This window comes from Enhydra lutris, unplaced genomic scaffold (genome assembly GCF_002288905.1).
Source record: "Enhydra lutris kenyoni isolate GAN:26980312 unplaced genomic scaffold, ASM228890v2 scaffoldscaffold26, whole genome shotgun sequence".
Lineage (NCBI taxonomy): Eukaryota > Metazoa > Chordata > Mammalia > Carnivora > Mustelidae > Enhydra > Enhydra lutris.
This window is the reverse complement of record NW_019154110.1, coordinates 16,338,988-16,352,676: the sequence shown is the minus strand read 5'-3', so window position 1 is coordinate 16,352,676 and position 13,689 is coordinate 16,338,988. Positions and strand designations below refer to the sequence as shown.

Genomic DNA, 13,689 nt, shown 5'->3' with positions numbered 1-13,689 from the left:
TCCCATAGTTTGGCTATTGTGGACATTGTTGCTATAAACATTCGGGTGCACGTGCCCCTTCGGATCACTAGTTTGTATCTTTAGGGTAAATACCCAGTAGTGCAATTGCTGGGTCATAAGGTAGCTCTATTTTCAACTTTTTGAGGAACCTCCATGCTGTTTTCCAGAGTGGCTGCACCAGCTTGCATTCCCACCAACAATGTAGGAGGGATCCCTTTTCTCCGCATCCTCACCAGCATCTGTCATTTCCTGACTTGTTAATTTAAGCGATTCTGACTGGTGTGAGTTGGTATCTCATTGTGGCTTTGATTTGTATTTCCCTGATGCCGAGTGATGTTGAGCACTTTTTCATATGTCTGTTGGTGATTTGGATGTCTTCTTTGCAGAAATGTCTGTTCATGTCCTCTGCTCATTTCTTGATTGGATTATTTGTTCCTTGGGTGTTGGGTTTGGTAAGTTCTTTATAGATTTTGGATACTAGTCCTTTATCTGATATGTCATTTGCAAATATCTTCTCCCATTCTGTTGGTTGCCTTTTGGTTTTGTAGACTGTTTCCTTTGCTGCACAAAGGCTCTTTATCTTGATGAAGTACCAATAGTTCATTTTTGCCCTTGCTTCCCGTTGCCTTTGTCAGTGTTCCCAGGAAGAAGTTGCTGCAGCTGAGGTCGAAGAGGTTGCTGCCTGTGTTCTCCTCAAGGATTTTGATGGATTCCTGTCTCACATTGAGGTCTTTATCCATTTTGAGTCTGTTTTTGTGTGTGGTGTAAGGAAATGGTCCAGTTTCATTCTTCTGCATTTGGCTGTCCCATTTTCCCAACACCATTTGTTGAAGAGATTGTCTTCTTTCCATTGGACATTCTTTCTTGCTTTGTCAAAGATTAATTGACCTTAGAGTTGAGAGTCTATTCCTGGGCTCTCTATTCTCTTCCAATGATCATGTGTCTGGTTTTGTGCCAGTACCATACTGTCTTGATGATGACAGCTTTGTAATAGAGCTTGATGTCTGGAATTGTGATGCCACCAACTTTGGCATTCCTCTGGCTATTTGGGGTCTTTCCTGGCTCCATATAAATTTTAGGATTATTTGTTTCATTTCTTTAAAAAAAATTGATGGTATTTTGATAGGGATTCCATTAAATGTTTAGATTGCTTTAGGTAGCATAGACATTTTCACAGTATTTGTTCTTCCAATCCGTGAGCATGGAATGTTTTTCCATTTCTTTGTGTCTCCCTCAATTTCTTTCATAAGTACTTTATAGTTTTCTGAGTACAGATTCTTTGCCTCTTTGGTTAGGTTTGTTCCTAGGTATCTTATGGTTTAGGGTACAACTGTAAATGGGATTGACTCCTTAATTTCTCTTTCTTCTGTCTTGCTGTTGGCATATAGAAATGCAACTGATTTCTGTGCATTGATTTTATATCCTGACATGTTACTGAATTCCTGTATGAGTTCTAGTAGTTTTGCAGTGGAGTCTTTTGGACTGATACATACAGTATCATATCATCTGTAAAGAGTGAGAGTTTGACTTCTTCTTTGCTGATTCAGATGCCTTTTATTTCTTTTTGTTGTCTGGTTGCTGAGGGTAGGACTTCTAGTAATACCATTTTGAATTAAACATTCAAAATTTTGAATAGCAGTGGTAATAGTGGACATCCCTGCCATCTTCCTGACCTTAGGGGTAAAGCTCCCAGTTCTTCCCCCTTGAGAATGATATTCACTGTGGGTTTTTCATAGATGGCTTTGATGACACTTTCCCTATACTTTGAAGAGTTTTGATCAAGAAAGGGTGCTGTACTTTGTCAAATGCTTTTTTGACATTTTGACATTGAGAGTATCATATCATTCATATTCTTTTTATTAATATATTGTATCACATGGATTCATGTGCGGATGTTGAGCCAACTTTGCAGCCCAGGAATAAATCCCACTTGGTCGTAGTGAATAATCCTTTTAATGTTCCATGTGTACTAGAGAAGAATGTGTATTCTGTTGTTTTGGGATGAATGTTCTGAATATATCTGTGATGTCCATCTGGCCCAGTGTGTCATTTAAGGCCTTTATTTCCTTGTTTATCTTTTGCTTGGATGATCTGTCCCTTTCAGTGAGGGGGGTGTTAAAGTCCCCTACTATTATTGTGTTATTGTCTATGTGTTTTATTTTGTTATTAATTGGTTTATATAATTGGCTGCTCCCATGTTAGGGGCATAGATATTTTTCTTATTGTTATTGTTTTTGTTATTTGTTATTGTTATTATTAGCTATTCTTGTTGAACAGACCCTTTAAGTATGACAGTGTCCTTCCTCATCTCTTATGAGGTATAAGTCTTTGGCTTAAAATCTAATTTATCTGATATAAGAATTGCCACCCCAGTTTTCTTTTGATGTCCATTAGCATGGTAAATTGTTTTCCACCCCCTAACTTTAAATCTGAAGGTATCTTTGGGTTTAAAATTAGTTTCTTGTAGACAGCATTTTGATGGGTTTTGGTTTTTTATCCATTCTGATACCCTGTGTCTTTTGAGTGGGGCATTTAGCCCATTTACATTCAGAGTAACTATTGAAAGATATGAATTTAGTACCATTGTATTGCCTGTAAGGTGACTGTTACTGTATATTGTCTCTGTTCCTTTTGGATCTACTACTTTTAGGCTCTCTCTTTGCTTAGAGGACCCCTTTCTATATTTCCTGTAGGGCTGGTTTGGTGTTTGCAAATTCTTTTAATTTTTGTTTGTCCTGGAAGCTTTTTATCTCTCTTTCTATTTCCAGTGATAGCCTAGCTGGATATAGTGTTCTTAGCTGCATGTTTTTTTCATTTAGTGCTCTGAATATATCATGCCAGTTCTTTCTGGCCTGCCAGGTCTCTGTGGATAAGTCTGCTGCCAGTCTTAACATTTCTACCATTGTATGTTACAGACCTCTTGTCCCGAGCTGCTTTCAGGATTTTCTCTTTGTCACTAAGACTTGCAAGTTTTACTATTAGATGGTGGGGTGTGGATCTATTTTTATTGATTTTGACAGGGTTTCTCTGTGCCTCCTGGATTTTGATGCTTGTTCCCTTTGCCATATTAGGGAAATTCTCTACTGTAATTCGCTCCAATATAATTCGCTCCAATATACCTTCTGCCCCTCTCTTTCTTCTTCTTCTGGCATCCCAATTATTCTAATATTGTTTCATTTTATGGTATCACTTATCTCTTGAATGGTTCAGTAGTTACCATTGTGTTTCTTTGGACACAAAGAAATAATGGACCACTTATCCCCTTGTGGTCCAGTAGTTGTTTGTCTCTCTTTTGCCTAGCTTCTTTACTCTCCATCATTTGGTCTTCTATATCATGAATTCTCTCTTCTGCCTCATTTATCCTACCAGTAAGAGCCTCCCATTATTTATTGCACCTCATTAATAGCTTTTTAAATTTCAACTTGGTTAGATTTTAGTTCCTTTATTTCTCCAGAAAGTGTTTCTCTAATATCTTCCATGCCTTTTTCAAGCCCAGCTAGCACCTTGAGAATCATCATTCTGAACTCTAGTTCTGACATAGTACCAATGTCCGTGATTAGATCCCTAGCTGTCAGTACTGCCTCTTGTTTTTGTTTTTTTTGTGGTGAGTTTTTCTGCCTTGTCATTTTATCCAGATAAGAATATATGAACAAGAGAATAAAATACTAAAAGGGGGACAAAGACCCCAGAAAAATGTACACCAGCCAAATCAGAAGAAATCTAAAACTGGGGGAAGAAGAAAGGGGGGAAAAAAGAAATAAAAATGAAATAATAAAATAAATAAACATATATTTATTTATATATTTATTTATGTATTTTTTATTTCTATATAAATATTATAATATTTATTATAATAATATATATTATAAATAATATTAAATATATATATTAGACTGGTGAATAGAATAGAACCACCCACTTGATTTTGGGTATATTTTGGTGTTTTAGAAGAAACTACCTCCCAAAACTTGAAAGAAAGAAAAACTTATATATATACAAAAATAAGGGGTAAGCACAATGAAGGGATGGAATATGACTGTAAAGATGAAAATTTTAAAAAATTCTAAAAGAATTGATAAGTTGGTTGGAAAAAGAAAAAAAAAGAGGAGAGAATGTGCTCAGGCTGGAGACTAGAACAAAGCTTTGTGCTCTGGGTACATTTAGGGTACATTTTGATCTATTAGAAGAAATTGTATACCAAATTTTTTTAGAAAGAAAAACCTATATGTATACAAAAAATAAGGTTAAATACAATGAAGGGATAAAATATGACTATAACAATGAAGGTTTAATGAAATTTTTTTTTAGAAAGGTATTGTTAAGATAAATTAGTTAAAAAACATTAAAAGAGGAAAGAGGAAAAGTTAAAAAAAATAGAATAAGAAAAAAATAAAATTAAAAAAATTTAGCTTTGCAAGACTAAAGGATCATGGGGGAAAATCCATGAATTCTATGTGATGCTTTCCCCTAGCTCTAGAGTTGTATAGTTCTCATTGATCGGTGAACTTGATTTTGGCTGGATGTTCTTGCTGATCTTCTGGGGGAGGGGCCTGTTGCAGTGATTCTCAAATGTCTTTGCCCGAGGTGGAATTGCAGTACCCTTGCCAGGGACTGCGCTGAGTAATCTGCTCAGGTTCACTCTCACAGCTTTTGTTCCCTGAACACTTTCCGTACCACTTTGGAGGACAGGAATGAAAATGGTGGCCTCTCAATCTCTGGCCCAGAGGAGCCGAGCCTCAGGGCCCCACTCCTCAGTGCGCCCTCAGAGATAAGCAATCACTCCTGTCTCCCTGGTCTCCAGCCGCACTCCGAGCTCACCTGGCCTGTGACCAAGCGTTTCTATCTCTGGCGCATGGCCCTGTTAGGAGTCTCTAAACCCAGCAGATTCCTGCCGCACAGCTCCTCCCAGAGGAAGAAGGTGAGTCTCCCCGGATCTGCCACTTGTGGGGTCTATGCTCAAGGAGCAGTGGCCCAACTGTGCCTTGGATAACAGTTTAAGGTAACTCCGAGTTAAGAGCTCACTCCTCAGCTGTCTCTGTAGTCGGCTTTCCCACTCCGATACCTGGGAGCTCTGCCACAACTCAGACACCCCCAATCTTTCTGTGACCCCACGGGTCCTGAGATCACACTATCCCCATGAGGGCTCCACCCCCACTTAGCCTTTGGAGTGATGTCCCTTAGTGGAGCAGACTTCTAAAAGTTTGGATTTTGTGCTCCTTTGCTCCACTGCTTACCAGGAGTTGGCCTTTCCCCCTGCAGTCTATCTTCCCATCGCTTCAGATTCACTTCTCGGCACATCCATCTTTCAGAAAGCAGTCGATTTTTTGTTCCTAGAATTGCTGCTCTTCTTCTCTTTTATCTTCTGTTGAGTTTGTAGGTATTCAGAATGGTTTGTTACCTATGTAGCTGAACTCCTGGGATCTGATGTCATTTCAGTCTGCTACTCCTCTGCCATCTTGCCTCTCACTGTAATGTTATTTCTTGTTTTTAGAATTTTCCCTTTGTTTTTAGCTTTTGGTGGTTTAATTATGATGTGTCTAGCTGTGAATCTCTTTGAATGCATATTACTTGGTGTTCATTGAGCCTCTTGGATGTGTAAGTTAAGGCATCTCATCAATTTGGGGAAGTTTATGACCATTATTTCTTCAAATATTCTTTCTGTCCCCATCTTTCTCCTTCGTAAATTCCTATTACTTGTATGTTGGTAGACTTGGTAGTGTCCCGCACTTCTCTGAGACTGTTCATTTTTCATGTTTTTCTCTTTTTGCTCCTAAAACTGGATAATCTTAATTGACCTATCTTCAACTTTGTTGATTCTTCCTTCTTCCTATTCAAATCTGATATTGAGCTTATCTAGCGAATTTTTCATTTCAGTTCTATGTTTCAACTTTGCAATATTTATTTGGTGCTGGATTTATTCTACCTCTTTACTGGTATTCTCCCAACTGTGCCTTGGATCACAGTTTAAGGTAACTCCGAGTTAAGTTAAATTCTGCCTCTTTACTGGTATTCTCTTATTTGCTGAGATATTATTCTCACAGTTCTTTATTTCTTTAGAGATGGTTTCCTTTGGTATCATATTTAGAATTTTTGTCTAATAAGTAACATTCAGACTTCTTCAGGGTGGTGTTTATTGATTGCTTTATTTCCTGTGAATGGGACATATTTTTGTTTGTTTGTTTTGTGTATGGCTCATATTTTTCTTGTTAAAAACTAGGCATCTTAAGTAATATAATGTCACCACTCTAGAAATCAGATTATCCCACCTCCTCAGGGTTTATTGTTTAGTGATTTTTCAGAAATAAATGTGAAGTATGTATTCTTTGTCACTTCAGTGGCTGCCGAAGTCTCTACTTGGTTAGCTTAGTGATCAGCTAATGAGTAAACAACAGTTTTCTTAAATGCCTGAAACTAGTAAGTCTTCCAATCTTTACAGAAGGGCTCCGTGCACGTGCTGGGGCACACTTTACATACTCAACCTGGCAGCTGACAGCCCTGCCTTACTCTTCACTTTCTGCTTGCACACAGACTCAACATCAGACAGAAATAAGAGCTTAGGACCTTTTCAGGTATTTTATGAGAATGCGCCCAGCGCTGGGCATACATATGGTCTGATAGATCCCTGGCAGTGTGTCAGAGCTTTTCAAAGTCCTTCATGGACATCTCATTTCCTTTTAACTTTTTTTGGTTGGTCTGTTGTTTGCCCCACCTTTTATCTATCACCTCGGGCAGCTGTGATGATTAAACAATTGTAAATGTTTGTTTTTGACACGATTCCTTAGAGGAGAAGGTTATGCGCACCTTGTGAACTCTGAGGCAGGTCAAATAAAGAAAAATCTTTGAGTGGGGTCTTCCGGGGAACCACCAGTCAGGTCAAATAATGATGATTCTCTCAAAATGACATTTTGAAGGAGCTCTGTCACCATTCTTCACCATCCAGTGACTGCCCAGTTACTCTGTGTGTGTGTGTGAGTGTGTGTGTGTTTTGTTTTGTTTTGATCATCAGTGTACATTGATGGTCTTCAAGGCTATCACAGAGTTGAGGAAGATAGGAACTGAGCAAGTTAAAAATGCCACAAAGTGCACTGTTCGTACCATATCAGCCACTGTTCTCAAATAAACACTTCTTGGATTGCTGCAGACCTTTGGTTAATTTCCACAGTTCTGAGAAAGTTAATTTTGACAATTCCTGCTAGTGTTCTTATTGCTTTTATGGAGGAGTGATTTTTGGAGGTTATTACTTTGCCATTCCCACTCTCATGCTATTCTTTTATTTTTAATTTTTCTGTGAAATGTTTATTTAGGTGCACCACTTGTAATCTCAGTTAGAGGAGTAACTGGGTGGTTCAGCCAGTTAAGTGGCTGACTCTTGATTTCAGCTCAGGTCTTGATCTCAGGGTTGTGAGCTCAAGCCCCATGTTGGGCTCCATGCTGGGCATGGAGCCTACTTAAAGAAAAAACAAAAACTCAGTTGGAAAGTTTTGTCTTTTATTAGGAAATTAAACCATTTGGGTATATTGTGTTCATAGATATATTCAGTCTTATTGTTATAACTTCATTTTATATTTCTATTTATCGTGTTTTCTTATTTTGTGTTTTTATATTTTTTAATTTTTTAGGCTTATCTTTATTCCTCTCTTTCTGCTAATAGTTTGAAGTTCAACTTTCTGTTTTACTAAAAGTTACTGTAAACATCCATATAAAAATATCTAAACTTACATTTTTCTATCAAAATAAAACTAAATAGTATAATAAGTACATAAAGTCATATCTTAAAACAATGTTTAAAACAAATGAGAAAACTATTTAAATTACTACAATGTACTCTAGTGTCTTCCCTTCTTTGGGAAGAAGATTGAGGTAATCTTAACAATTGCTACTCTGTATTGTGTGGCTCTTAGCATTAAACAGGATGCATGCTTTCGTTTGTTAATTCATTTAATCTTCACAACTCTGTAAGAACTCTCCTTATTATGATGAAACAAACTCTGAGAATTTAAATAAATTTCCTAGAGTCACTTAGATTATAGATAATAATATCATGATCCAAGCTTGGGTCTGCCAAATTCCAGAGCCAAAGCTACACTGCTTCTCAAAGGTTTATCCCTTTCTATGAGGGTAAAAATTTAAGAGTACAGTTAGTTGGGAGGAGCATGCATGTTTATGAGAACAAATAATACAAAGTGTCTTTCTCAATATCTTTCATCAGACAAAATTTTAAATATAGAGGGGGGGGGAAGAAAATATAATGACAGATGAAATCTAGAAGAATAGAAACATGCTGAAAGATGGCCAGGAAGGAAGGGACAGCTGGGGCAGTATGAGAAGGAAGTCAAAGAGACAGAGAAAGTCAACCTATTTTGACTGAAGGGAACAGATGGGAGATGAGCAAAGACAAAAGGGGCCATGTGGGTAGGTGTCATGAGTTAAAGGGCAAGTAACTGGAATTTGATCAATCGACAAGAATTTATTTACTGGACTCCTGGGCACTATGTGAGATACAAAAGAATGTAGAGTTATTTTGGGAATGATAATGATGTAGACAAGACAGATGGCTTGAACCTGGGGCATTAACACTGAAGGAAAAGGCTAGAGACAGAAGGCAGAAAGAAAGAGGTTAAGGCAATCTCCATGTGAGCCAGCTTGCATATCAATCTGGAATTTCTGTGGGAAGAGCAAGATATAGAGGAAATGCTGTAATTGCTATTGAATCAAAGTTAAAGGATCTATAGATGGAACGAGAAAGATGCCAAATCACCTACCCCCCTCTATTTCTGCTTTTGTGTAAATTAAAAGATTATTAAAAATGAAAATACTCCCATATGTACATACACACTACAGATAGTGCTTTAAGTCATCCTTCCAAATGTAAATATGGCCATTTAGCTAAGACTGGGTGGGGCCTGGTACATGTGACTACAACTGAATAGGTCTGACGACGTCGGAAGGTACCAGGAAGTCTTTTTGTGTTGGAGGAGGTTGCGAGACTTAAAAGGTGCCTAAAGACATCCAACAATGTAAGGAGGACAGCTTTCCATTTGTTAAAGTGAAAGTAAGTCAAGGTTAGTTGGCACCAGATGGAACCCAATTCAGAAGCTTGAGGAGGAAATGAGCTTTCTGAGTAGTCCCTCAATATATTATTTGTCATAGACTCTCATATGAGCATTCGTTTATTCTAAAGTATGTACTGAACATCTACTGTAACAAAAATGATAGCTGCCATGAGTTTCCCTATATTCTAAGCTCTCTACATGCATCATCTCATCAAATACTCATAACTGTATATGATGTTAGTATTTTCCCTATTTTATAAAGGAGAAACATAAGATTCAGATGTGTTAAATAATTCACCCAAGGTCACATAGTCAGTAGCTGGAAGAGAAGCAATTCATAGCCTAATCGGTATTGTATTTCTTGTACTTCGAGGCAGACATATTTTAGGTATAAAAATTAGGGGCACCTGGGTGGCTTAGTGGGTTAAAGCTTCTGCCTTCAGCTCAGGTCATGATCTCAGGGTTCTGGGATCGAGCCCCACGTCGGGCTTTCTACTCAGCGGGGGAGCCTGCTTCCTCCTCTCTCTCTCTGCCTGCCTCTCTGCCTACTTGTGATCTCAGTCTGTCAAATAAATAAAATCTTTAAAAAAAAATTAATACTTGGCAGTCCTTGTCCTTGAGAAGCATACAGACTAGCTAGGAGACAGAATGCCAAACAGCTGTAATACAATAACATATTTTCTGTAAGAGGCAGATACTAAGTGAGTGAGTAAAGTAATACACAGATTTGCCTGTGGCTATCAGAGATCACTTGAGCATAGACTTTAAGTATCAGCAATCATTTCCTAGGTGATGAAGGCACAGATGGAATTCCAGTACAGGCAAAAGCAGTGCAAACAAGCACCCAGAGGTAGGAAAGAGTTTGCACTGTTTAGGAAACCCTAAAGAGATCAGAGAGACTGAAACATAAAACATAGAGGAACAGTAAGAGATGAAGCTGGAGAGGCATGCACCTGTATGTGGGGCTAAAGAATTTAGAATGTATCCTGTAGAAGTTGGGAGAGCTTTGAAGTCAATCCTGTGAAGAGTTGGGTTGATAAAAGAGGTTCTACATGATATTATATCAGGGGGTCCATAAGCCTTTGAAAAGTCAAGGACTGGAGATGACCTCTGAGGGGCACAGCTAACTAGCAATGGTAAGATTACAAATGGAAGGCTCCATTGGAGATTCAGGGGGAGGTACTGGGAAGACAACAGCATGCTCCAGAGAGACCTGGTCCCTGTGTACCAGAGGCTCCCCTGGGGTGGAGACACTTGGCACATAACTCCCTCAGCCATTTTTTCATGCATGCGTTTGCTCATCCAATGCACAGATGTGCATAGCCATAGCCTCAGTAGCATCAATATTTCAGTAATAATACCCAACTTAATGGTGGATGCCTTTTGAAATGGCATGGCTGATCTGGAAATTGACTCCAAGGATGACATTTGTGAGGACCTGTGTAGAGATTTGTGGAACAGCAGTCAGGTACAACTTGGAGAACACCAGTAATGAGTGCCCTGGAGGACACTGTCTGGGGTATCTGAGGTGAACAGAGAGGGACCTTTGGGTATAAATCCCCCAAACTTCTGAGCACTGAGGTAGCTCACCAAATCTCAGACAAGAGGCACAATTTAACACCTCAAGAGAAGGGGTATCTGCAGGAACAACCACACCCAACAGAGGGCAGCATCTAAAAGGAGGTAGGTAGAAAGATGCCAGTTAAATACACCCAAGAGAAACTGAACAGAACTCATGGATTATAGATTTGAGACACTTCTTCCCATTGGGATAAAGACTGAAAGACTAGAGGCTCCTGTCATATATAGGTTTGTAGGTAAATGTATATGTTAACATAGTAAATGGATGTTGTCATTTCATTCTTGCCCCTAGTTAGCTATATGGCCATAAACAAGCTGCTTGCCTCCCTGGGTTTAGCTTTCTTGTCTGTAACGTAAATAAGCTGGACCTCTTCAAGATCCCTTCCAGCTACAGTATTTTATTAGGATTCCAGATGGCTACTGGTGATGATAAAATCCTTTGTCAACTTATAATTATCTTGTGTAAATGATACAACATCAGATTTTTCTCCTCTTAGGAACTGCCGTGTGAAAATGACTCAACAAATGCAGAACCTACATCTTTCTCAGTCAAAGAAACATAGTGCCCCATCGTCTCCCAATGCCGCCAAACGCCTGTACAGAAACCTCTCTGAGAAACTGAAGGGGAGCCACTCTTCATTTGACGAGGCCTATTTTCGAACAAGAACAGATCGGCTGAGCCTCAGAAAGACCTCAGTGGTAATAACACTGTGTTTTTATTCTTGTCTCTGCTTGATCGGTGCAGTTGTGTTTGAGTTTGAGGAGATTCTAAGATGCTCCACATTCACTTCAGAACCTGCATTTATAGTTTTAGAAGTGCTGAGAGTGCAGGAAGGCAGGACCTGCGCATGTCTGTGCTGTGAGCTAAAAATGGATTGTGAGAGTTTTCCTCTCTTTTTCGTAATTTCTTGCCCTTTCTTTTCTCTTAGTTTTTCTTTTTCTAACATATCAAAGAAACAACAACAAAATGGCAGTATGACAAATGGGAGCATGAATTAAATAGGCTTTCTGAGAGCCCCAGTGTTCATTCAGATATCGAATGAACAATGGACATTTCATTTACTTATTTATAATGTATGGCCCATATGCTTTTCCAGAGGCATTCAAAATAGAATCTAGGCAAAAAAATGTGTGAATGTATTATGTAATGGGAAATAAAGTGGTAGAGAGGGAGAGAGTGAGCGAGGAAAGAAGGGAGGAAGGAAGGAGTGGGAAAAAAAAAAACCTAGAAAATAATGGGGATAGAAAGAGAAATAGATATACTAAAATCCTAGGCAAATATAGTACTTAAAACTTAAACCATGACATTTCTCTCTGAGCTCCTAGTCAGTCAAAGCAGAAAGGGAAGCCCAGTTGGTTATAGCATCCCATTAGCTAGTAACTGAAAATATACCAGTCTACCAGAAGAAATGAGTGTATTTCTGTTGCTGAGTCCTCTGGCCTTTATAAGATGCCACAGTGAATTATGTGATAGAGAAGGAAGGTCAGTATTGGTGATGTTATAGACATTGTCATAGAGTAGTCTCTGACACCGACCCTCAGTAAAAGCCGAGGGCATAATATTACCATGATTGGCAAGGGCGTTTCTGCAGGGGTTAGTGGCACTACTTGTTTGAGCTTAACCCAGAAATGAGCCCTAGCCTTTCCAGGGAGAAGCATGCTACGGTTTGCCAACAAAAGCATGGAGGAGGAAATGACTCGAGAGTGAGAGCAAATATGGCGCATGAGAAATTAGGCATGCTAAGGATCACATACAAATACACAACTGTGGACAGAGCAGCATTGCTAACTTTGTTGTCTCTGTTTTCTCATGTGTTGTCTCATTTCAAGCTCATCTTCTGGGAGGGCTTGGATGTGGCTGAGTTACGGCCTCAGCAGCAGAGGCTCTTTCGTTTGGCAGACTGTAGACAAAACACTTTTCCATTCAGCAGACTGTCCTGTAGCAAAGAGAGCTGCATACCAAAAATAGTTTTATCCCTTGGGACCCCATTGTCAAAACATGTATTTGCATAACAGTGCTGTATTTCTCTCAGATTTCAATCATGTGTCATGGGCTCAGTTAGGCCGACCTGCAGCCTTCGATGGAGATAATTGATTTTTGGTGATACTAAAAATAAACCCTGCCAACTTAAATATTTGGTCACTGAAGACCTTGCGTGGTTTAATCAGGCAAGCCCTGTGCTATGTCAGGACCAATGATATTTCAACATTTTTAAAGAGCAAACAACTCCCGGAGAAGACACCAGATAGATGTGTAGTGTATGTGTTGCTCTTCTCCCTTGAGCTGCAAAAATACATATTTGAGAGAATTCCAGAACTTTTCTCCTTTGTTTACCATGAATCTCTGATAGAGCTTTTCAATGTAACCCTATTGTCCTTAGCTATTATGGTTCTATAGGTGATTTGCATCCTATGAATATTCAACTTTGGCCCTCTCAGCACTATAGGCCACCCAGGCACTGAAACCCTCGCTGGACACCACCTCTTGAGCCCTTCCCTTGAGGGCTCAGAAATGCCAGGTGTTCAGTGATTAGGGCTTTGGGCTGACAAGGTGCAGAGGTTAGTACAGAGGAGCCTAGGAACTGGGGAGCTGGCCTGCAGGCAATGAGAGCTATTTGAGAGTTGCAGAAAGGAAGGGGTATGTAACATCATCAACTTTAGTGGGATTATTCTTGTCAGTATGGAGCATGGGCTGGAAGACCTTAGGACGAGCAATGGGCAGGTCACTGCCATCATCCAGGCAAGGGATGACAATGGTCTGGGTCTGAGTGATAGTAGGGACCTGGGGATGGGGAGGGAAGGCAATGAGTCAGAGAGAAAGCGTGCTCTCAGTGGCAAGCCAGTCATCATTTCAGCGACCGGTGCTGCATTTATCTATGCCAGATTTTCCAGAACTGTGTTCTGTAGAAGCCTGTTCCAGGGGCGGTTAAAACAAATGCGATGAAAAAAACAAAACAAAACATGTTTCCCATCTATTGGAGAGTCATAACTGCATAACTTCATGTTAGAATTACTAAGGCTCTGAGAGGTCTTACAGTAAAATAATGAGATAAGA

At 39.3% G+C, this 13,689-nt stretch overlaps 1 protein-coding gene across 1 annotated transcript in view; it reads left to right on the top strand.

Moving 5' to 3' along the window:
• The window catches only part of LOC111151466 (ankyrin repeat and fibronectin type III domain containing 1), a 437,740-nt gene that overhangs the window by 268,380 nt on the left and 155,671 nt on the right, over nt 1-13,689 (top strand). The window contains exon 5 of the mRNA XM_022509473.1: nt 11,132-11,333. Coding sequence (XP_022365181.1) covers nt 11,132-11,333 — 202 coding nt within the window. The remainder of the gene's footprint in view (nt 1-11,131; nt 11,334-13,689) is intronic.